The sequence below is a fragment of the Dendrobates tinctorius genome, unplaced genomic scaffold (genome assembly GCF_039654945.1).
Source record: "Dendrobates tinctorius isolate UK_male_01 unplaced genomic scaffold, ASM3965494v1 ptg000030l, whole genome shotgun sequence".
Lineage (NCBI taxonomy): Eukaryota > Metazoa > Chordata > Amphibia > Anura > Dendrobatidae > Dendrobates > Dendrobates tinctorius.
The window spans coordinates 63,811,202-63,837,802 of NW_027361698.1; the positions used below are offsets into that span (position 1 = coordinate 63,811,202).

At 45.0% G+C, this 26,601-nt stretch overlaps 1 protein-coding gene across 2 annotated transcripts in view; it reads right to left on the reverse strand.

Moving 5' to 3' along the window:
• Positions 1-26,601, reverse strand: part of MAML3 (mastermind like transcriptional coactivator 3) — a 388,165-nt gene that overhangs the window by 150,665 nt on the left and 210,899 nt on the right. For both annotated transcript variants that reach the window (XM_073572130.1, XM_073572129.1), the window contains exon 2: positions 21,621-23,117. In XM_073572130.1, coding sequence (XP_073428231.1) covers positions 21,621-23,117 — 1,497 coding nt within the window. The remainder of the gene's footprint in view (positions 1-21,620; positions 23,118-26,601) is intronic.

The following is a 26,601-nucleotide window of genomic DNA, read 5'->3' on the forward strand; positions in this document are numbered from 1 at the left end:
TCATCATCCTTGGAAGAGGAATCAGCGGGCGGGAGGGAGCAGCGAGTGGACTCCTTGCCTGGCCCTTATGCAGCGCAGAGGTCAGAGAGAGCGGCGGGCAGGGGGAGTTCCTGCGAGGATGCCCTGCCTGGTCCCAGCACATCGTGGGGTACAGAGGTTGCGGCGGGCAGTCAAGATATGATGCCCGGCAGTCGGCTGGAGGGTGGTGCGGGCCGGTCAGGCTGGTCCGGGTCCAGGGACCGTCGCAGGTCCTGCTCCGGCGGGAGTTCAAGTGAGCATCGGGTTTCGCATGCTTGGGTCCCCCCTGGTGACGAGGAGGCCACGGGCGCGGGCCTTGAGCAGCGAAGCGCCCATTGGGATCACGGAGGACGTCAGGATTCCGGATATCCAGCTGGCGGGGACACAGCACCCGCGCAGCTATGTGAGTATGGCTCTATGTATTGTGTGTCGCCCGCAGGGGCTGTATTGCAGGATGTTGGGGGTAGGAGGGGAGATGCTAGGGAGCTATATGTCACTAATTTTGAGGAGATTGGAGGAGGGTGTAGTTGGGGAAGCAGCTCCATCCCCGGCGGGGGCATGGTTAGTGGGTCGGGGTTCCGGGACCCAGCCAGTAGGTGAGGTGCTGCGCTCGGTCGAATGCGATGCGGGATCATCGGCAGGGGTATCTGTCTCGGTGCAGACAGAGACAGATAAGGGTGATAAAATTAAGTTGGACGATAGGGCAAAAGGGGAGGTTTATGTGTGTTTTGAGGGGCCTTTGGGCGCCCATTTAAAAAAAGAAGTAAAAGAAAAGATCTGGCGGGATGAGTACGTGGAGATATTTTCCCTTCTTCCGTTGGAAAAATTTAACCTGGATAAGGGGAAGAAGGACGATAGTAAAAAGGAAGAGGAGGAAAAGAGGAGGTGGCGACTGATTCCGCAGACTTTTGTGAACTGGATGCAGGCATTTGCTATTTTGGCAAGTGTCATAGGTGAAAAGTCTCCGGACAATTGTTCTGGTTTGTTTTGTTATTTAGATGCTATTGGGGAGGCGCATCGGGTTTATGGGGGGCAGGCGTGGCTGCGGTATGACGAGCAGTTTAGACAGAGGAAGGCGGTAAGGCCAGAGATAAAGTGGGATCAGAAGGATATCGGGCTGTGGCTGAAGGTGATGGCTCCAGTGAGGTATGGCCAGTCCTTTCACGGGAGCGGGGGGGGCGGTAGTCAGCAAGCAGGTCACGGAAGCGGTGGTCAGGCAACCCAGGGAAGAGAAAAGTCGGGTACTTGCTGGCATTTTAATGATGGGCAATGTAAGTACGGGAACAGTTGCAAGTTCAAGCACGTGTGCTCACACTGCAATGGCACTTCGCACGGGGCGTCAAAATGTTTTAAAAAAGGTAAGGGTAAGCCAAACATGGGTGCCGGTCAAGGGGGAGAGTCCGGTGAGAGTTCGAGAGATGGCCCCCTTTCTAAATAGGTATCCAGCTCGGGCGGAGGCAAGGGTTATTTGGGATGGTTTTGTTGAGGGCTTCAAGATTCCACCTCCTGGCCATGAGGTTCCTGTCTCATTCAAGAATTTGCGTTCGGCAATGATGCATGCAGAGGTGGTGGACGCGAAGTTAAAAAAAGAAGTGGAATTGGGCAGGATGGCGGGTCCGTTCCCCAAAGCTCCATTAGCGGGTGTAGTTGTTTCCCCTTTGGGGGTAGTTCCGAAGAGGGAGCCTAACAAGTTTCGTTTGATTCAGCATTTGTCATATCCGAAAGGTTTGTCAGTCAACGACGGTATTGATAGAGAGTTGTGTTCCGTGGAGTATACCTCTTTTGATATGGCGGTGCTTTGGGTGCGTCGGTATGGTTCAGGGGCTTTGCTAGCTAAGACAGACATTGAGTCTGCGTTTCGGTTACTGCCGGTTCATGCAGATATTATCCCGCTTTTGGGTTGTTTTTGGAATGGGAGTTTCTACCTAGATAGGTGTTTGCCGATGGGTTGTGCGATTTCGTGTTCATTGTTTGAGACGTTTAGTACTTTTTTGGAATGGGTGGTGAGGGATGTTACAGGCACACAATCGATCATCCATTACCTGGATGATTTTCTTTTCATTGGTCCCCCAGACTCGCCGTTGTGTAGGAACGCATTGGCAGCCATGTTTTGGGTGGCTGAGCGCTTTGGGGTGCCGTTGGCATCAGAAAAGACTGAAGGCCCTAAGACCGTTATAAGTTTTTTAGGCATCATCATTGATTCAGAAAGGATGAGTGTCGTCTGCCAGAGGACAAACTGTTGGTGTTGAAGCAGGAGGTGGATAGGGTTGCAAAGTTGAAAAAAGTGACCCTGAAGGAATTGCAATCTTTATTGGGGAGATTGAACTTTGCCTGTAGGATCATGCCTATGGGTCGCATTTTTTCTCGTCGCCTGGCTGGTGCGACGGCGGGAGTAAAAGCTCCGCACCATTATGTTCGGTTGAATAAGGAGCATAGGGAGGATTTGACGGTTTGGCAGAATTTTTTGCGGGAGTACAATGGTCGGTCGTTGATGAAGGAGGAGACTTTGAGCAATTTTGATTTTGAGATTTATACGGATGCAGCGGGCGGCTCTGGTTACGGCGCCTACTGCAAAGGAAGGTGGAGCGTTGGACGATGGCCTCCATCGTGGAAGTTGTTGGGTTTTACAAAAAATTTGGCATTGTTGGAACTGTTTCCAATAGTGGTAGCTGTTTTCGTGTGGGGTCCCATGTTCGCGAATCGGAAAGTGCGTTTCCATTGCGACAACGCAAGTGTAGTGGCGGTGATTAACAGTTTGACTGCCACTTCTCCCCCTGTGATCAAGTTGGTTAGGGTTTTGGTGCTTCGTTGTTTGGAGTTGAATGCAGGGATTTCCGCAGTGTATGTGCCCGGTGTTACGAATTCAATAGCAGACTCTTTGTCTCGTTTTCAGAGGGGGCGTTTTCGAGAGCTGGCGCCAGGAGCGGATGCCACGGGCATGGAATGCCCTTCTCATCTGTGGAAGGTGATTATGGACGAGCGGGACGACTGATTCGGGAATCGTTATCACATCAGACATGGTCGGCCTACGAATCTTCGTGGCGAATATGGGAGAGTTGGATGATGGAATGGGGTGGGGTTAGTAGCGAGGAGGATAGGGTGTTAGCGGTATTGTTCTTAATTGGGAGGGCGGCTGGCAGCGGTTGGTCTGCTGCTAAGGTCAACAAGTTTGTAGCGGGTTTGGCTTTTGGTTTTAAATTACAGGGAATGACAGATGTGACCAAAGCTTTCTTGATAAGACAGGCTTTGAAGGGGTTTCGTAGGGGTAAAAAGGTGTGCGATAAGAGAAGGCCTATTTCGTTTAGTATGTTGGAAAGTTTAGGAAAAGTCCTAGAGGGTATTTGTACTTCTGAATTCGAAGTGGCGCTTTTTAGGTTGGCTTTCTCTTTGGCCTTTTTTGGAGCAATGCGCATTGGTGAGGTGGTGTCAGGCAGCAAGGTTTCAGCCGGTGGGGTGTTAGCTGAGGACGTGGATTTTTGGGCGGGGGGCATTGTTTTCTGGATTCGGCGTTCAAAAACGGATCAGTTGGGCTGGGGCAGACGAGTGGTTTTGGGCCGAGTTGGAGGGGCAGTCATGTGTCCATACAGTTGTTTAAAATCATATTGGGAGGTGTGGGCAGGTAGGGCGTGTCCGCTGTTGTGCCATGCGGATGGCACCTATTTGTCTCGCTTCCAGTTTATGGCGGTCTTGAAGAAGGGATTGTTAGAATTGGGCCTTCCCCTGGACAGGTATGGGTCCCATTCTTTTAGGATCGGGGCTGCAACTGAAGCGGACAGTCTGGGCCTGGGGGCGGAGGCGATCAAGGGCATTGGGAGATGGCAGTCGGATCGTTATTTACTTTATGTTCGGCGTTAAATTGTGTTGGTTGTATGTCCAGGACTGTATTTTTTCCATAATCTGTTATGTTTTTTCAGGTGGCGCCCCCTTTCTTGCCTGGATATTTGGACACTCGTATGTGTATTGGGGTGCGCTACGGGATGATGCAAGGCCAGATGGGAGGCAATTGGGCTTTAGGAGGGAACAGGTTCTGGTCCGTTGGTTGGGTTTCCGTGGGTTGGTGTGGAGCAGGGTGCTACCGGAATTGGCTAAGTCCGCACGTCTGGACAGAACCCCCGATGTTATTGTAATACATGCGGGGGGTAACGATTTAGGGGTCAGACCGGTGCGGGAACTAATAAGGGATATACGTGCTGATTTTTTAAGACTGTGGACATCTTTTCTGAATGTGGTGACTGTATGGTCGGACGTGGTTCCTAGAAAGAGGTGGAGACAAGTGAGGTCTTTAAAGGGGATTAACCTGGCTAGGGTAAAACTGAATCGGGCAGTGTCAGGGTTTGTGGCTAGAAATGGTGGAATTAGCGTTAGGCACTTTGAATTGGAGGCAGGTGTCGGTAACTTTTGGCTGGCCGATGGAGTGCATTTAAATTCTATTGGTGTGGATTTGTGGGCATTGGCAATCCAGGAGGGGATTGAGAGGGCCTTGGTGGTTTTGGGGCACTCACGAGCCTGAGGTGGTCAGGGCTGTTCGTGGTTGGCGGGGGGTGGGGTTCTTGGAGTTGGCGGTGATTGGTCGGGGAAGGAGTTGGAAGTAATATTCCCGACAATTTAAATGGGTATGGGGGATCTGGCTTTTGGTGATGGGCTCTGGACGGGGTTGTTACCTCGGGAGCTCTGGTGGTAAGTCTCCCGGAACGGGAGTTACGGTGCCCTCGAGCTGGGCTGGACGGCTGAGGGTAACATGGTGGTAGATTTTGAGGTTTTATAGCCAGATCTTTTAGCTCCAAGAACCCTCCCCTCGTATTATTTGCATTAAGATTAATATTTTATGTTTATTGTTAATGTTGTTAGTTCATAAATAAAATCGGCCGCTGTGGCCAAAATTATCCAAAGAATTAAAAAGTTGTAGTGTGCGTTATTTGAGGAGTGGGGGGAATATTGGGAGCTGGGTAGGTATTAATATAAAGGAAAAACTGTAGTAGCCATATGCGGTCAAGAAGGGGGCGGGGGAGGGCACAGCCTAGAGGAAGCCCCCCCATGACTGCAATTGGTGGGCATGTTTTGAATTATTGCCAGTTTTAAAATGATTGGCTGGAAGGGGGCAGGGGAGGGGTTCGGGGTGGGGGGGCAGTCTGGTGTGGAAAAAGTGCGGGAAGAAGGTCACTTCATCATCAGCAGAAGTGAAGAAGACCCACCCACCCTCCCTGTTGTGCGGTCATACAGGGTGAGGGATTAGGTGATTCCTGTGTTGTTATGTGCTTATATTAAAAAAAAATTTTTTAACCAGTTAATGGTTAGATATGTCAAGGGCAAGAGGTATTTGGGTGAAAATCCCTACGAGGCGTTGTTATTGCCGTCGTCACAGTGGCTTCGGGGCGGGGGGTGGGGTTCTTGGAGTTGGCGGTGATTGGTCGGGGAAGGAGTTGGAAGTAATATTCCCGACAATTTAAATGGGTATGGGGGATCTGGCTTTTGGTGATGGGCTCTGGACGGTGCTGTTACCTCGGGAGCTCTGGTGGTTAGTCTCCCGGAAGGGAGTTACGGTGCCCTCGAGCTGGGCTGGACGGCTGAGGGTAACATGGTGGTAGATTTTGAGGTTTTATAGCCAGATCTTTTAGCTCCAAGAACCCTCCCCTCGTATTATTTGCATTAAGATTAATATTTTATGTTTATTGTTAATGTTGTTAGTTCATTAATAAAATCGGTCGCTGTGGCCAAAATTATCCAAAGAATTAAAAAGTTGTAGTGTGCGTTATTTGAGGAGTGGGGGGAATATTGGGAGCTGGGTAGGTATTAATATAAAGGAAAAACTGTAGTAGCCATATGCGGTCATGACTGACACATCAGATCTCTACAAATTGATTTGTAATGACTGACATCAGATCTCTACAAATTGATTTGTAATGACTGACATCAGATCTCTACACATTGATTTGTAATGACTGACACATCAGATCTCTACACATTGATTTGTAATGACTGACACATCAGATCTCTACACATTGATTTGTAATGACTGACACATCATATCTCTACACATTGATTTGTAATGACTGACACATCATATCTCTACACATTGATTTGTAATGACTGACACATCAGATCTCTACACATTGATTTGTAATGACTGACACATCAGATCTCTACACATTGATTTGTAATGACTGACACATCAGATCTCTACACATTGATTTGTAATGACTGACACATCAGATCTCTACACATTGATTTGTAATGACTGACACATCAGATCTCTATACATTGATTTGTAATGACTGACACATCAGATCTCTACACATTGATTTGTAATGACTGACACATCAGATCTCTACACATTGATTTGTAATGACTGACACATCAGATCTCTACACATTGATTTGTAATGACTGACACATCATATCTCTACACATTGATTTGTAATGACTGACACATCAGATCTCTATACATTGATTTGTAATGACTGACACATCAGATCTCTACACATTTATAGGGGAACAAGCATTACTTACCAATGCCTGTCTTCTGTCTCTCTTTTGTCTAAGAGGGATATGCATAAAGTTTGCAGCAGGCATCTGATTGGTCAGTGCCTTCCAGGCAAATCCAGAAATGGCAGTACGGTCACATATAATGTTAGCTGATGGTACAGCATATGTATACATAAACAAACATCAAGTGGATGGCGGCTAGAAGGGAAGCCACTGCCTTAGGACACACTGCATTGTGAGCGGTATATTAAAAAAAGCATAAACAGTGAAAACTCTATGTAAGCATTCAGTAGTCATAACACAACTACTTTTTTTTATAGCTATCCTTAAAAGGGTTGTTTGGATACAGGTAATGATGAGCTCTATCCACAAGCTAAGACAGCAGATCATTGGGAGTCCGAGCAGATCATTGGGAGTCCGAGACCCAGATAGCCCACAAGAGCTGTTTTTTGCTGCAGCGGCTGCCAAGTGTAACACTGCTGAGTGAATCTTTATTCAAACTTTTAGGTCTGCTACCTGATACTGTAGAACAGCTCCTATTCTTTTGTTTAAAAGGGTATTCCTATCTCCAAGATCCTATCCCAATATGTAGTAGGTGTAATAATAATAATAATAGCAAACACCTCCAATTAGAAATGTAGTACGGCTCATCTGTGTCATGATCTGAGTTTGATCTGACAGAGTTAATGTATATAGTGAACTTTTTTTTCCTTGGCTGTGTGCCAAAGGGAGTCTTTTGCCCCCAGTGGCCATTAGGGTCATTACACGTGGTGTCGTTTGGTCTAATTTCCCCCGGTGGTGGTTAGTGGTATTACACTTTAGTTAAAGTGCACATGATTAGCAGGTGTGATTGCTCTGGCTCTGCTATAAAAGAGTGTCAGGTGTTGCAATCAGTGTTGGTGATAGTTGTTCTTTTGCAACCAACCTTGGTGGAGGAAGGAGCTGGAGAGAGTTCTTTACACTGTTGTGGAAGGAGTCACAGAAGGGATTTCCTTGCTGCTCTGTCAGAGCTTGGTGGCAGCTATTCAGGTGGAAGGCTCCATTCGGTTGCTGGACTCTGTGCTGGAGCATTAGCACAGAGAAGCTAAGTGTTTCTTTATCCCTGTTTGTGACTTTCCTTATGAGTGTTCTAGTACAGTGGTGGGATTAGTTTCTGCACCGACCAATTCCCTAGTGAGGGACTAGGTGCAGGGCGAGTCAGGGTTTCTAGGTCCCCGATCGGCGCCCGGTGGGGAACCGGCATAGGGACTGTTGAGGAGTGCAGGGTCACTGGCTCAGGGGAGTGCAGGAGGTCTCCACGTCCCCATTCCCTAGTGCAGGGCCCACCACTGTAATTGTTTCCTGTGTTTACCCTTATTATTTAAATTTGACAGCTGGAGGTGGGGTATTCAGTTTTACGTGTACTTCTTAAATTCGACAGCTGGAGGCGGTGTATCCGGCTGCACGTCCCATTATTATTTAAATTCGCCTGGCTGGAGGCGGTGTATCCAGGGTCACGTGTGCCATAAATTCGCCCTGCTGGAGGCGCTGTGTCTAGTCACACGTTGATCATTACAATCTGATTCTCTATGTCTCTTACCCCATGTGCAGGACATTGCAGTAGCTTAGATATCTATGGTTACGACCATCAACAGCTAATTAACTTTCAATACATGAGTGGTCGCACAAGAGCAAATAGCAGCTTATCAGTTGGTGTGCCAGATTTCAGACCTCTACCAATCTGAAATTTAGTACCTATCCCAACCCCTTTAAGTTCCAAAAAGTTCCAAACTGGTGTAATATCTGCAATTTATCCATCAATCCAGGGGCGTACATAGAAATCATGGGGCCCCATAGCAGAAGTTCTAATTGCCCCCCCCCACCAAACAGAAAAAATTATAATAATTATCAGGGTCACAGAAGAGCATATCTCACAACTTTCCAGCCTTTACATAGTAATTTTCCTCATGCTGAAGTCCTAGATTCCTCTTTGATTGCCAACAAAAGTGGACCCCAAACACAGTATGATACCTCCATGGCGAATTCCTCCACATTAGCCTCCATATGCACAGTATAATGACCTCAACTCTCAAGGCAAAGTATGGTAACCCCAACACAGTATGATCCCCAAACTGTGACCACCACACAGCCCTCCATGCAGTATAATGGGCCTAAATACAGTTTAATGGCCTCACACCTCTCCACACTGTGTAATAGCCCGCACTAGCAATCCACACAGTATAATGGCCTCCACACAGTATGATTTACCCCAAACAAACCTTCACACTGTATAGTTGCTTGCATAAAGTATAATAGCCCCCACATAGCTCTCCAAATATTGTAATGATGCCACATAGCTTTCCATATAGTATAATGCGCCCCCATAAACCTCCTTATAGTATAATCTGCTTCCCATGGTCCACCATAAATTATAATGCACCCCGCATGGTCCTCCATACAATTTAATGCAACCCCCATGGTCCTCCATACTATATAATGCACCACCAAGGTTCTCCATACAATATAATACACCCCCCATGGTTCTCCATACAATATAAGGCAACCTCCATGGTCCTCCATACTATATAAAGCAACCCCCATGGTCCTCCCTACTATATAATGCACCGCCCATGGTCCTCCATATAATATAATGTACCCTCCATGGTCCTTCATATTATATAATGTACCCCCATGGTCCGCCATACAATATAATCACCTCATACTATGAACTGTCCTCCCTCCCCCACTGCATCTAGCTCACTCTCTGATTTTGAACCAGTCACAGAAGAAGTAAGCAGGCTCCTTGCATCTTCTCGCCCAACCAATTGCACCAGTGACCCATTTCCGTCACATCTCCTCCAGTCCCTTTCCCCTGCTGTCACCCCTCACCTAACTAAAATATTTAACCTCTCTCTCTCTTCTGGTATCTTTCCCTCCTCATTTAAGCATGCTGTCATACATTCACTACTTAAAAAACCATCCCTCAACCAAAATTGTGCCGCTAACTATAGACCTGTCTCTAATCTTCCCTTCATCTGTAAACTCCTGGAACGCCTGGTCCACTCCCGTCTTATCCGCTATCTCTTTGATCACTCTCTTCTCGACCCTCTCCAATCCGGTTTCTGCTCTTTACACTCTACTGAAACTGCCCTCACTAAAGTCTCTAATGATCTACTAACAGCTAAATCAAATGGTCATTACTCCATGCTAATTCTCTTGGATCTCTCTGCAGCATTCGACACTGGGGATCATCAGCTCCTCCTCACTATGCTCCGTTCCATTGGCTTCAAGGACACCGTTCTCTCCTGGTTCTCCTCCTATCTCTCTGACTGCTCCTTTACTGTATCTTTTGCAGGTTCCTCCTCCTCTCACCTTCCCTTTACTGTTGGGGTTCCTCAAGGATCAGTTCTAGGCCCCCTCCTTTTCTCATTGTACACTGCCCCTATTGGTCAAACAATCAGTAGATTTGGTTTCCAGTACCATCTCTATGCTGATGTCACCCAATTATACCCTTGTTCTCCTGACATCACGCCAGACTTTCTAGAAAACACCGGTGATTGTCTAAACCATGTGTCTAACATCATATCCTCACTATATCTGAAACTGAACCTGTCAAAGCCTGAACTCCTTGTGTTTCCTCCCTCTCCTAATGTACCTATACCCGACATTGCCATTTCTGTGTGTGGTTCCACTATTACTCCCCAGCAACATGCCCGCTGTCTTGGGGTCATACTTGACTCCGAGCTTTCCTTTGCCCCCTACATTCGATCACTGGCTCTCTCTTGTCATCTGCACCTCAAAAACATTTCTATAATTCGACCTTTTCTTACTTTTGACCCTGCAAAAACTCTTACTATTTCTTATTCATTCTCGTCTCGACTATTGTAACTCTCTTCTAATCGGTCTCCCTCTTACCAAACTCTCCCCTCTCCAATCTGTCTTGAATGCTGCAGCCAGGATCATATTCCTCACCAATCGTTACACCGAAGCCTCTACCTTGTGCCAGTCATTACACTGGCTACCCATCCACTCCAGAATTCAGTATAAACTTATTACCCTCACCCACAAAGCCCTCCATGGCTCAGCACCACCCTACATCTCCTCCCTTGTTTCAGTATACCACACTACCCGCGCCCTCCGTTCTGCTGAAGACCTGAGGTTAGCATCCTCAATAATCAGAACCTCCCACTCCCGTCTTCAAGACTTTACACGTGCTGCACCAATTCTTTGGAATGCACTTCCCAGGTCAATACGATTAGTCCCCAATACCCACAATTTTAAGCTTGCCCTAAAAACGCATTTATTCAGACTGGCGTATCACCTCAACACATTAACCTAATCTATCCCTGTGTGGCACAGCCAAAAGTTTTACCATAACCAGGTTCCCCGCATCATGTTCCCACATGCTTTATGCATCCATTAGCCCTCTGTGTCTGTACTGTTACACACTTAACATTATGGCTGGTGCATACAATCAGGGTAACTGTTACCACCCACCTTTCGTGTCTACCTCTTTCCTCATAGACTGTAAGCTTGCGAGCAGGGCCCTCATTCCTCTTGGTATTTGTTATAATCTATGTGATTATTGTTATGCTGTAATGTCTATTGTCTGTACAAATCCCCTCTGAAATGTAAAGTGCTGAGGAATATGTTGGCGCTATAGAAATAAAATGTATTATTATTATTGTTACCCCTCAGGGTCCTCCATACAATATAATGCACCAATCATGGTCCTCCATACAATATAATGGACCCTCCATGGACCTTCATACTATATAATGCACCCTCCATGGTCCTCCATACTATATAATGCAACCCCCATGGTCCTCCATACTATATAATGCACCCCCCATGGTCCTACATACTATAAAATGCACCTCCCAAGGTCCTCCATAATATATAATGCACCGCCATGTTGCTACATACTATAAAATGCACCTCCCATGGCACTACATACTATTAAATGCTCCTTTCATGGTCCTACATACTATAAAATGCACCTCCCATTGTCCTAAATACTATAAAATGCACCTCCCATGGTCTTACATACTGTATTATGGCCACCAGTCACTGATTGAAATAAACAAAAACATAAAATACAATATGCATCTCTCCTTACTCCACCCGATACTCTGGTCTCTTCCTGAGAGTGTGGAGTGAAGCAACCTGTAATGACATCATCGCGCCCGCTGCTCTGAGATGTTAGACGCTGAGGAAGAATTATGGGGGAAGAAGCGTCTGCTGACGCTCCCTCCTTCATTATCATTGCTCACGCTGATGGGGAAGGGGGGCCAGGCAGGGCCGCCATCAGGGCATTACTGTCCTTATTGGTGTAAGGGGCCCAGTGAGCAGAAGTTTCTTGCTTCTGCTCACTGGGAAGTTTTAAAAAAACTTTATTTATGAACAGGGGTGGAATCCAGCAGCTCCTGCAGAACCAGTTGCTAAGAACCGGCAAGAAAAAGTGCCTTGATCTAGTTCTAATGTCGGCATCTGCGCTCCCATGTGTCTCTAAGGGGCGGTCTATGCTGGATGAAGATGAAAAGCAAAGATGAATATCTTCAACTAGAGACGTCACTTTTTAGTCAGTGTGTACAGTGTATACTTACGCTATGCACTGACACCATATACAGAGCTCCTGTGTTATGAATGGGTCACCGAGGAGGAAAAAACCTAAACATGCTAAGCCCAGAAAAACCAGAGAGGTTGGTAACTATGCAGATTGCAGATCCCTGATCTTACCACACAACTAGCAGCAGCCGTGGAGCATGCCTACGATGAACCTAGACGCCTCGTCACGGCCGGAGGACTAAATAAGCCTAAAGCAAGAAAAGGGAAAACTAACTGCCCCAGAGCAGACCCCAAAGGAATAGACAGCCCACACACATGTATTGACGGTGAAACAAGATGAAAACACAAACACAGGTAGGAAAATAGGCTGAGCAAACGATGGGGCCCAAACTAACTAGACAGGAGAGGAAAGGAAAGACACTGTCTGCAATCTGCCCAAAACCCTACAAAATAACGTCCAACACTTCTGATAGCAAAATTAACCCTGAAGTAACTAGACTTCTCCCACTATATCAGCACTCTGAAATATTTTGAGACAGAGCAAAAAGAGACAAAACTAGTAAGGGACAAAAAGCAAATTGGCAAAATACTGATAAATAAGAGTGGAAATTCAGCACAGCCCCCAGCCGGGGCTGGCTGAACACACAAAAAACTGAATAGACCAACAAAATCAAGTGTGAACATTAGCAGAAAAACTTACCTTTAGATGACTGGAACAGAGCTGAAAACCAAGAGCTGACAAGCCAGAAGGAATCACCAGCAACTGAATAGGGCGTCGTCTGTCTTAAATCCAATCTCAGATTCATGAGGTCCAATCGTCATCCTCATTCTCAGGTGGCAGATCTCCACAGATCAAATCAGCCTCACTACCTCCTGTTACCACCAGAGGGAGTCTGGAAGGAGAACTCACAACTGGTGAACCAGAGAATGAACTCACAACAGTACCCCCCCTTGAGGAGGGGTCACCCAACCCTCATCCACGCCACCAGGCCGATCAGGATGGGCCCGGTGAAAAGCACGAACCAATCTATTGGCATGAATATCGGAGGCAGAGACCCAAGAATTATCCTCCTGACCATAACCCTTCCATTTGACCAAATACTGGAGTCTCCGTCTAACCAAACGAGAATCCAATATTTTCTCTACCTCATATTCCACATTGTCTTCAACCAACACAGGGTCAGGAGGTGCTGCCATAGGAACCACTGGCTCAACAAACCTCTTCAACAGAGATTTGTGAAATACGTTATGGATCTTGAACGTAACTGGAAGAGCCAATCGAAACGAAACAGGATTAAGAATTTCCAAATAAATCTTGGCTTAAATTTAGGAGATGCAACCTTCATAGAAATATTCTTAAACGACAACCAAACCATATCACCACTTTAAACCGGGGACCAATGGTCCTATGCCGGTTGGAAAATCGCTGGGCCTTTTCCTGAGAGAGTGACAACTTATCCACTACTTGGTCCCATATCTGCTGCATTCTCTTAACCACAGTGTTCACACCTGGGCAGGACAAAGATTCCACTTGCCCTGAAGAGAATCGAGGATGAAACCCAAAATTACAGAAAAAGGGTGACATCAAAGTGGCAGAACTAGCTCTATTGTTTAGTGCGATTTCGGCCAAGGGCAAAAATGAGACCCAATCATCCTGATCAGCAGATATAAAACATCTCAAATAAGACTCCAAGGTCTGGTTTGTTCTCTCAGTCTGTCCATTGGTCTGGGGATGAAATGCGGAGGAGAAGGATAACTGAATTCCCAGATTGGAACAAAAGGCTTTCCAGAATCTGGAAACAAACTGGACTCCTCTGTCGGACACAATGTTCTCAGTAATCCCATGTAATCGAACCACCTGTTGTAAAAACAAGGGCACCAACTCAGCGGAAGATGGCAACTTTGGGAGTGGTACAAGATGGACCATCTTCGAAAATCTATCACAAATCACCCAGATAACAGTCATTCTCTGAGAGACAGGAAGATCAGAAATAAAATCCATTGAGATATGGGTCCATGGCCTCTTGGGCACCGGCAAGGGCATCAGCAACCCACTAGAACGAGAACAGGATTTAGACTGAGAACAAGTCGCACAGGACAGTACAAAATTCCTGACGTCACGAGATAAGGCAGGCCACCAAAAGGACCGACTCACCAAATCTCTGGTACCAAAAATACTTGGATGACCAGCCAATGCGGAGCAATGAATTTCAGACATCACTCTCTTTCTCCACTGATCAGACAGGAACATACAATTTTCCCATAGGGCAACGCTCAGGTTTATCCTCCTGAAATTCCTCCAGGGCGCGTCTCAAATCGAGCGAAATGGCAGAAAGAACTACCCCCTCACCTAGGATGGTAGTAGGCTCGGTCACACTAAGAGAATCGGCAAAGAAACTCCTAGAAAGGGCATCTGCCTTAACATTCTTAGTGCCCGGAAGAAAAGAGACCACAAAATTAAAACGCGTGAAAAACAAGGCCCATCTAGCCTGTCTAGGATTCAAGCGTTTGGCCGACTCCAGATAAATCAAATTCTTGTGATCGGTGAGGACCACAACTTGATGTCTAGCTCCCTCCAACAAATGTCTCCACTCCTCAAATGCCCACTTCATGGCCAACAATTCCCGATTCCCCACGTCATAGCTGCGTTCAGATGGGGAGAACTTTCGAGAAAAGAAGGCACAGGGATTCATCTTTGAAGTCACAGGGTCTTTTTGGGACAAAACAGCTCCTGCACCAATTTCAGAAGCATCTACCTCCACCTGAAATGGAAGTGAGACATCAGGTTGCCGTAAAACTGGAGCTGAAGTAAATATCTGCTTAAGCTCCTGAAATGCTGAGATAGCCTCAGGAGACCAATTCAGCACATCAGCGCCCTTCTTGGTCAGATCAGTCAGTGGTTTGACAATACCAGAAAAATTACCTATAAATTTACGATAGAAGTTAGCAAAACCCAAAAACTTCTGGAGGGCCTTCAAAGAAGTAGGCTGAACCCAATCATAAATGGCCTGTACCTTGGCCGGGTCCATTTCAATAGTCGATGGAGATAAGATAAATCCCAAAAATGAAATCCTCTGTACACCAAAGAGGCATTTTGATCCCTTAGCAAACAGGGAATTCTCCCTCAAAATCCGGAACACAGTCCGGACGTGTTCCACATGAGAATTCCAATCACTAGAAAAGATCAAAATATCATCCAGATAGATGATCAAAAACGTATCCACAAAGTCCTGGAAAATATCATTCATAAAGGACTGGAAGACAGAAGGGGCATTAGTGAGCCCAAAAGGCATCACCAGGTACTCAAAATGTCCCTCCGGAGTATTAAACGCCGTCTTCCATTCATCCCCGTGCTTGATGCGAATAAGATTATACGCCCCCCTGAGGTTAAGCTTAGTAAACCAGCAGGCACTCTTAACTCTGGAGAATAAATCAGACATCAGAGGTAACGGGTACTGATATTTAACCGTCATCTTGTTAAGGGAACGATAATCAATACACGGTCTTAATGAACCATCTTTCTTGGCCACAAAAAAAAACCCAGCCCCTAAAGGTGACGAGGATGGTCTAATATGACCTTTCTCTAATGACTCCTTAATATAGGATCGCATAGCATCATGTACGGGTACTGATAAGTTGAAAAGCAGACCTTTGGGAAATTTACACCCAGGCATCAACTCAATTGCACAGCCATAACTCCTATGAGGAGGCAAAGACGCAGACTTGCTCTCACTAAATACATGAGAAAAATCGGCTAGATAATCTGGAATATCATGAGACTGAGGAGAGGTGGAGATAACAGGAGCGTCCCTAAGAACACACTGACAACCCCAACTCACCACAGACCCAGATTTCCAATCCAAAACTGGATTAAGAGTTTGCAACCAAGGAAAACCCAGAACAATAGTATCATGCTAATTATGCAGCACCAAAAATTTACAATTTTCTTGGTGGTCTGGGGCAACTCGCATTGTCACCTGGGTCCAAAACTGAGGTTTATTCTCCGCCAAAGGAGTAGCATCAATACCCCTCAAAAGAATAGGCGTCCGCAGAGGCGTCATGGAAAAACCACAACGTTTAGCAAAGTCCAAATCCATCAGATTCAACGCTGCTCCTGAATCCACAAAAGCCATCGTGGAAAACATGGATAAGGAGCAGATCAGAGTAATTGCCAAAAGAAACTTAGGTTGTATACTGCCCACAGCAAATGTGAGTGCAAAATGTTTCTCTCGTTTAGGGCAGACAGAAATAGTATGAGAGACGTCTCCACAGAAAAAACACAGCTTATTACGCCTTCTAAACTCCTGACGTTGTGCCCTAGACAAAACCCCATCACATTGCATAGGTTCAGACGTTTGTTCAAAAGGTGGCAGTGCCTCCCGTGTAGTTTTACGTTCACGTAAACGCCGATCAACTTGAATGGCTAATGACATAGAATCATCCAGACAAGAGGGAACAGGAAATCCCACCATAACATCTTTTACAGTCTCTGATAAAACCCTTCCGAAAGAGAGCTGCCAATGCACTAACATTCCATGTAGTAAGGACCGCCCACTTTTGGAATTTTTGACAGTATAACTGCAGAATCCTGACCCTGGTTTAATGGCAACAGTGTTCTCTCAGCTTGATCAACAGCATTAGGTTAATCAAACAACAACCCTAAGGCTTGAAAAAATGCATCCACATTAGTCAGAATAGGATTTTCAGGTGTCAGAGAAAAAGCCCAATCCTGGGGATCGCCGCGCAGCAAGGAGATGACAATTTCAAGCTGCTGCGCAGAGCTCCCCGATAAGTTAGGCTTCAAGGCAAGAAATAATTTACAATTATTCTTAAAATTCAAAAATTTAGACTGATCCCCAGAAAACACATCAGGAGCAGGGATCTTAGGTTCAGCAGCATGTGACTGAATGAGGTAGGTGGAAATTCCCCGCACTTCAGCAGCAAGTCGCTCCACACGATCAGACAATTGCTTAATCTCCATTAGGGAAAAAAAAAAATCCTTCCACGGTCCCAGAGAAAAAAGAGGAAAAAATATATATATAAAAAAAATTCGGACACTTTTTTTTTTTTTTTAACAACTTTTTCCTGCTTTTGAGTACCCTAGAATCTGCGGTATGGCTGTGATTCTGTTATGAATGGGTCACCGAGGAGGAAAAAACCTAAACATGCTAAGCCCAGAAAAACCAGAGAGGTTGGTAACTATGCAGATTGCAGATCCCTGATCCTATCACACAACTAGCAAACGATGGGGCCCAAACTAACTAGACAGGAGAGGAAAGGAAAGACACTGTCTGCAATCTGCCCAAAACCCTACAAAATAACGTCCAACACTTCTGATAGCAAAATTAACCCTGAAGTCATTAGACTTCTCCCACTATATCAGCGCTCTGAAATATTCTGAGACAGAGCAAAAAGAGACCAAATTAGTAAGGGACAAAAAGCAAATTGGCAAAATACTGATAAATAAGAGTGGAAATTCAGCACAGCCCCCAGCCGGGGCTGGCTGAACACACAAAATCTGAATAGACCAACAAAATCAAGTGTGAACATTAGCAGAAAAACTTAGCTTTAGATGACTGGAACAGAGCTGAAAACCAAGAGCTGACAAGCCAGAAGGAATCACCAGCAACTGAATAGGGCGTCGGCTGTCTTAAATCCAATCTCAGATTCATGAGGTCCAATCGTCATCCTCATTCTCAGGTGGCAGATCTCCACCGATCAAATCAGCCTCACTACCTCCTGTTACCACCAGAGGGAGTCTGGAAGGAGAACTCACTACTGGTGAACCAGAGAATGAACTCACAACACTCCTGTGTATAATGTTACTGGTGATCACTGTATTACCTGTACACTGACACTATACACAGAGCTCCTGTGTATAATGTCACTGGTGATCACTATATTACCTTTACCATGTGGTTCGGCCATGGTGTTAAAAAATGTATGTGATACATTCCCTTAAAGAAAAATATATTTATTTTTACTCATTTATATAGCACCATCAATTCCACAGCGCTTTACAGACATCATTGACACCGTCCCCGATTGGGCTCACAATCTAAATTCCCTATCAGTATGTCTTTGGAATGTGGGAGGAAACCGGAGTACCCGGAGGAAACCCACGCAAACACAGGGAATGAGTATTGGATATTTCAAGAAATATTTAATAGGTTAGAGTAGAGTAGGGCCTGGCCAGAAGAGTTTACCTTGTCATGGTGGCAGCTTAAAAAATCTTTTGGCCAAAACAAAAGCCGCTGGCTATGTATATGATATGGTGTTCGATGGGAACTGTTAATGTGTGATTGGCAAGGACATAGTGCAGAAGTGGAGTTTTTCCAAAAGTGGGCGGTGGGACTGTGGAAGGTTCGAGGTGTGGAGGCGGAGCTTGGGCGGAGTCTCAATGGGGCCCGAAAATTTTGCCTGTATGGGGCCCTGAAATTCCTGGTGGTAGCACTGGAGCCAGGAGCGGGTGTTGACGAGCGGAGGGGAGCCCAATGCAGGTGCTGATGTATGGAAGGGAGACACGATGCAGGAGCACACAGGCAGAGGGAGGCCAGGTGTAGGCACTGACATCGGGCACTCCCAGGCCACGGGCCCCATACCAGTCACGTGATCTGCCGCCATTGGCGATACGCCACTGCATCAATCTGATTTTGAAGACAATGATCAGTTCATCATTGTTGGGCAAATGGTCAACTGGTTGTATACAGAAATACTATGGAAGAGCTAAGAAAAACTAAAAGTAGATCATCAACCCACCACTGGCCTTTACCTCCCCTTAACATGACTAATTCAGAAATACAGTACATATTTCAAAATTAAAGCCCGATGGTCAATATAAAAGTTACTAATTTTGTTTTCCAATAAAAATCATGATAAATGAAAAAAATATTGGCAAAGTTAAAGAAAATAAAAACACACATAACACAAAAACTTGATTTAACCAACAGGTCATTTTTTGATTACACATTCCAATTTAAAGGCTGCAGCCATCATGTGACGCCCTCTGCTGGAAACAGATGTAGGCAGTCTTTTGGGAGACACCACTGGAAGAGAGGAAGAGCGACACTCCTTAGGGAGGTGAGTACAGTTGCTTTTTTTTTTACACCATCTAGTGGAAAACCCCTTTAAGAAATAACAGGACAGAGACCTGGATTCCCCCTCATCATGCAGTATCTGCACCTGTGACCAACAATCCCACACCATCAATACACCCAGGGCATGTGGAACTCTAGTGACTAGAGAGAGAGGTGAGCTGAAAATACATTTTTTTTGTCTTTAGTGTGAACACTTATTACAACGTCAATTTGAACCCACAGGTTGTTGATGTCAGCCTTCAGCTAAGATGATTTTATTTTTCAGCGGCTACAAGTAACAATTTACATTAATGATGCCTTGCTAGACCTTCTGGATGCACTTTGAAAAACAGCCAACCCTAGAACTGTAAAGGGCATGTCACACTAAGAGATATCGCTAGCAATATCGCTATAACTAGTGATGTTATAGCGATATTGCTAGCGATATCTCTGTGTCTGATACTTACCAGCGACCGGCTCCCCCGCTGGTTATCGCTGATCGCGCGAGAACGTTCAGGACTGTTTCTCGTCGTCAGCTTCCTGCGGCGCTTCCTGCTGTGAGGACGAGCGACGCGTGGAGCCGGGCGGGAGGACGCAGGATCGCCTGGTGTGACAGGTAAGTAGCGACCCCCGTCCCCAGTGATGTCGCTAGTGAGATCTGCCTGTGTGGCAGCTCACTAGCGACCACTTAGCGATGTACCAGCGATCCTGACCGCATCATATCGCTGGTCGGGATCGCTGGTACATCGCTAAGTGTGACAGTACCTTTAGACAAGTATTTTTCCTAACAAATAGAGACTATAATCCACACACAACCCTGAGGTCTGTAGCTACCAGCATGGATTCACTTATGGCCATTTATACGTAGTAAGGACCCACCTCTGTCTCCACCATCATAGTAAGGAATGAAAGGAGAACTTTTGCCTTCACATCATTGGAGAAGAGTAGGAGAAGCCATGACTGATTGTCATATAGCCACAGACTTGTAGGCTCTGCGCTCGGCTGGTTGACAGAGAATTATGACCATCAAGAGCTAACAGGGCAAACAAAAGACAAAAGACTGCTATACTTAATAGACTCAAGTCATCTGACCCTACCAATACCAACGTGATCGGCCAATAGTCCAATGAGTATAGGTCCTCCCAACTATTCCCTGACCAATAGTTTGAGGAAGAGAAGGACCCAGCTTGTTGGATTTCTAGTGGCCGACCATTTTGCTGAGACAAGCCACTGGCAGAGTATGACAACAGCACTCTCATAGAGAACACAAGGGCGAACGGCCGAGCTGAGAGTTCCTGTGGATGGAGGAGTCAAGAGAGATAGCAGTCTGCCAGATAGCTTTTTTTCTGGGCAACTTTAGGTAAGAGATGTCTGGAGCACGCATGGCTGTGCGTACATCAGAGGTACTGCACCCCCTTACTACATACAAGGGTGCAGAGGTACAGGGGGGCTCAGTCACTGCTTCTTACTATCAATATACTATAAGAAAGTCTTTGTACCTGGCACATGTGAGCTGAGCAAGGTAGGGATGTTTGTTGTGGTCATGAAGTTCACTTTGGATTGTGGTAGAAAAAAATAATACATGCTCGAAGACAGGTTGGACATGTGTATAAGTATTAGAGGCCACTAATTATTTTGAGGTCAGTAAATACAGAGCAGCAGGACAAATACAGTATGTTTCTTTCCTACAGTTTTCTTTCCCCTCAGGTCTAAGAATCGGAGCACACAGCGAGAGTTTTAAAGAAGATAAATTGCTGGCAACCTCATTTGTGACCTAGGGTTACTCGCAATCACTGTCTATCTGATAAAAAACAATATCACGTTCCCTATCTCTATCCTCTCTCATTATCTTCAAGACTCCGCTACATAGCAGGAAAGAAATAGGATTTCCTACCAAGGACCCCTGCGTACAGGAGGAGCTGTCAGTGTTTAGTATTAGATGACTAGGTGCAGATGGGCCAGACCTGATCAGGATTTTATATTACAGTGCATGATGCCAATGTCTCTCCAGATGTGCATGAGCTACAAAATCAGTATATACTATTCATAGGACCACACCTCGGGAGGCGCAGGCTTCCTGTCAAGAACATACCGCTGCAATTCCCTTCCATATATTTATGTGTTTCCTGCAGTCAAAACACTACATACACTCTCAAAAGACTTGATCTGGTATCTTCTGGGACAAATTCACAGACTTATTTCTACAGGCAAACCCCTTGGCTGTATTGTCCTGATTATGATTGATTCTGCACACAAGCCTCCAACCTTGTATTAGAAAATGGGATCGAATAATCTGCCCATACGCAGGGGCTTAGTCTAGATTGGAAAAATGATCTACCATTTGGCTACAGCCACACACGAGTTGGACATGTCGAGTGCTATAACACATTCAATCTAAACGCAATTTCCATAGTTTTAAAACATTATAAACACAGTGAGGGCAAGGATGATACGAGATCAGCATTTGCATCATGCTTGTTAGTATTTGTGCTCCTACCTGGCTGTGACCCGGTAGAGATCCATAGGCCATTTGTTGATTTAGAAGTCCTTTCTGCTTCATTATAAGTAGTCGCTTTTGCTCCTCACTCAAATGGCTCATCTGGGGCGGCATTGGTGGTTGCTGCTGCTGTTGCATGTATGGTAGCATGGCATTTTTGTTTTGGTTGGCTATTGGAGGAGTCATTCTCTGACTCATATCCGCGCTAAAGTGTGACAGTGGTTTAGTATTACCATAGTTGAGCATGTTGGGCGTTTTGCTGATAGAGTTGGAATTTAAATTGCTTGTCTGCTGGTTTATCATGTTCATGTGGCTTTGAGGGAGGTAGTTGTTCATTGTGGTTTTCGGGGGATTATTTGCCATTGGAGGTACAATAGAATTTTGGTTGTTGAAAGCTTGGGGATACATCATTGGACTATTTGGCTTTTCAGTACCAAAGGTTCCGCCATACGGGCTAGATGGTGGACCCACAGGCGACCAACTGGAAGGCTGGCTTGCATGTGGCTGCTGCTGTTGTTGGTGTTGCTGCTTTTGTTGTATGATTTTCACTCGTTGCTGCTGTTGAGCTGCCATTTGTTTGAGCTGCTCAGCAGGAGACAAGTCAGCACTTGGGAGGTTAACCGACCCATTTCCAGAACTAGATGTTGGCGTCATGACATATCCATTGCCAGATCTTGTTGAGGTTTGACCAGGCGTGTGCGGTGGATTAGGAGTTTGTGGAGATTGGACAATACAACTTGCTGGTGATCCTGCAAGCATTAATGTAGATGGAGCACTGGAATTTGATGGTATACTGGAAACAGATGATACGTTAGAAAAAGAAGGACCAGATGAGGATGGACGAACTTGAGGAGAGCCCATAGAGACATGAGGGAATGGGGAGTGGGATGGATCACTCTTTACACTGGCACTTTCTTGAGGAAGGGGTGTTTGGGCTGTTGGTCTTGAAAAATCAAGCTCCTTCTTATCCTCAAAGTCCTCGTTGAATAAGTCCTGTATGTCATCCTCGGGTACAGTATTTGCAAGCTCATCAATCAACTCCTGCCATTCTTGATCATTCAAATTTATGTCAGAGAAGAGTTTATTTTGGTTGGAAAGAGAAGTATCAGACGGGTCGATGACTGAAGCATCATCTAGTGGCTCTTGCTTCATTTCCTTATTTAGGATGTTAAAACTGTCCTCTAGTTCATTCGCATTAGAACCATTTACTGCTAGCTTTACATCCGGCTGGCCACCATTCTTATTTATCTCTTCTAATCCTCCCGAATGTATTACATTATTTGTCACAGGTAGATGTGGCTTTATATCGAGCTGGTGAAGAGGTGACACAGAAGGCAGTGGTATATTTGACAGATTATTAAGAGTGTCCATGCCTGGCATCTCTTTCCTTCGTCGTTTAGCAGAGGGTGAAAACCTCCCGTCACAGATGCCATTCTGCTGCTCTCCGTTAAGTGGTGAACGAGCACCTTCTAACTTCTTCTGCACAGCTTCTTGAAGCTAAGAAGAGAGGAGAAAATGTAAATGAGTACATGTGAAATTAGATATTTTCATTTTTAAAATCATAACGTCAAAGTAATTTGTTTCCTTAGGTTTCAACATTCCCACAGAGTAATGATGTGTTTTAACCCAAGACAATTTATTTATTTTGTATTCATCCTGAGAATGTAAGAATGTCAAGTCATGGTGTCTAATTCACACTTTCCAAAGCAAAAAGTACCTAGAATTTAACTAAAAGAGTCCAACACTGGTTTTGATCCCATGGCAGAAATTGTTGATTGTCCATTTACAGAGGACCCTGAGGTGTGTATCTTTTACCAACGCAAACAGTATAGTAGTACAAATAAAACATGTCCATGACATTTGTCTTTGTTACACCTCTTTAATGTTTGAAGTGTTTTCAAGACACTCCTAAAATCAAAGCCTTATCCTGACTTAGACCAGAGAGCCATCACAGGCGGTGCAGCTGATCCACACCGGCATGTACAATCAGCACAGCTGACACTGTCTCTTGTCAGGGCCTGTTACACCCAAGCGCTAAGGGACCTAGAGAAGGTGAGGCTTCTTGCTTCCCGCAGATCAAAGACTGCATAGATCCACAGCACTGACATCACGTCCATGTCCCACAGCAGCTGTGGTCTGCACAGGAAGATAAAATGATTTTCACAACTTGCTGTATATGTATCAAAGCTTGTTTTGACATTGAAAAAAAGAGGAAATGGAAATGGTCACATAAATGTCAAACAAGCAATGGATAGGACTAGCTTGCTGTGAAAAAGAATGTCTTTCAGTAGATGGAATTTACGAGCGTTTGACACGCCAGTCTTAAACAAAAGCCTGCTGGATCAAGACGCACCAAAATTATTAAGAAGAGTGCGCTGCTTAAAAAGTGTGGAGCATCTTGGATTGTCTGAGTGTCACAAACTAAAGAGATGGTGTAGAGTTCTGTTGAAACTTACACTAGAATTTTCAACAATTTCTGGAATTTTTGTTGGAGTAAAGCTGGAAAAGTTGCAAATGTCTGTGCAAACGGATCAAAAATTAGAAACTTTTGTATGCTAGAAAATTGGTGCAAATGGTTTGACAACTCCTCTGCCATTATGCCCCCTTCAGCCCGCAACCCCTTCCCCCCAAAAACTAAAGCAATATCGTGTGTAGCAACACTGATGATCCCGACTATCTATCTGGTAGCAGTTAAAGGTAAATCAAAATATAACTTTTAAAATCAATTTAGATAATTCTTATCTATCATCTATCTATCTATCTCTCATATCTATCTAACATCTATCTATCTAATATCTATCTATCTAATATCTATCTATCTAATATCTATCTATCTATCTATCTCTCATATCTATGTAACATCTATCTATCTAATATCTATCTATCTATCTATCTAACATCTATCTATCCCATATCTATCTATTAATTTATCATCTATGTATCTAATATATATGTATCATTTATCTATTATACATCTATCCATCTATCTAATATCTATCTATCTCATATCTATTTACCTATCACCTATCTATCTCATATCTAATATCTATCATCTATCTACTATACATCTATCTATCTACCTCATATCTATTATTTATATATCTCATATCCATCTATCATCTATCTATCTCATATCTATCTAATATTTATCTATTTACAGTATCTATCTAGCTAATATCTATCTCATATTTTTATTTATTAGCTATCTGTATCATATCTATCATCTATTGATCTATTTAATATTTATCTCATATCTCTATTATCTATCTCGTATCTATCTATCTAGCTATCATCTATGTCATATATCTCTATCTATTGCTCTATCTCTCTCATAGCTCTCTATTATATATCTAATATCTATCTATTTATCTATCTATCGCATATCAATCTATCTCATATCTATCTATCTATTATCCATCTATTCGTCTATCTATCATCTATCTCACTATTACATATTTTATTTTATGCTCATAATTAAACCAATTTAAACAAGTACAGAGAATAAAAACAAAGAGTCTTTGAGAAATGATCTGTGAAACTGTTAAATAAGGGCTTGAAATGAAGCGTTACATTTAGAAATGCAGCAGCCTTTGCATAAACACAAGTGGTACTCGAGGTTTTCTGTGCCTGGAGGAGCAGCTCTGCTCTAAACCACCAGCAGCAATTCATTTCTCCAAAGAGATTAAGCCAAGGTGCTGTTGTTATGGTAACAGTCTTTGCCTATCACGATGTCTCTTTGCTGGGCTCCGATAACCTATTCATTGCCAGCACCACCTACAATGCAGGAGCACAAGGCGAGCAGGTCTGAGGCAGGTAGAAGAGATGGAAGGGTTGATGCTTCCGGGACCAGCAATAATTTCATACATTTCCTCTGCACAAGCTAAAGCTTCATGTTAATGCAGTCATTAAAAAGTGTCACCCGTAGATAGGTGGGTGCTGTAGTCACATGTCACAATTTGCTCCTCTCTAAGCAGTTTGCGCAGAAGAGAAGGGTCCATGAATTACAGACGTAGAAGCTGACCTACAGAAATATACCTTTATTTGGCCTTTAAAGGGGTTTTCCAGGACTATTTAATTTTTTCACTACGGGCCTAAGAATTAACAGGCAGATAGTTGTTGTGCCCAGTACTGATTTCTGACCTCTCCTGCCGGCAATTCAGTGGCTTCTGCCGATGTCACATCCACAGAGCGATAGCTTCTTTTCCGCTCTATTGCTGTGGCATATCGACGTCATGCTGATTGACAGCTGGCTCTCTACTGCCTTAAGGCCCCATCACACTAAGCGATCTCGCAAGCGAGATCGCTGATTTTGTGACACATCAGCGATTTCGCCAGCGAGATCGCCGTGTGTGACGGGAATCAGCGACCGGCCCCCCTGCCGGTTATCGCTGATCGTGCTTGAGCGGCCTGGGCCGTTTTTCGATCGCTGGTCTCCTGCTGCCCAGCGCGCACCGCTGTGTGTGGCAGCAAGAGACCAGCGATCAGCGACGCTGGTTGCTAATGTAAACGTCGGGTATCCAGGAGCTGCAGCTCCTGGATACCCGCTGTTTACCTTGGAAACCGGCGTACACGCTGGTTTCCAAGGAAAACGTCGGGTAGCCAGGAGTCGTGCGAATCCTAGATACCCGACGTTTACATTAGAAACCAGCATCCAGGATCGCTGGTCCTGATCGCTGGGGCTGTCTATATGACAGCTCACCAGCGATCAGCCGAACGATGTCCCAGCGATCCCATCATGTCGGATCGTTGGTGGGATCACTGGGACATCGTTTAGTGTGACGGGGCCTTAACCGTGGGGAGCAAGCAGTCACGCCCCACCAACTGAGTAGCCCGGGAGAAGACCAGCTGCTCTGATGACGTGGAGCAGCTGAATCGCTGGCAGGAGCGGTCAGTGACCTCTCTGAGCCAACGCCGAGGATAACAGGCAGGCAGTTGCCTCTGTTAGCAACTACCTGCATACTAGTTTTTAGACCATTACAAT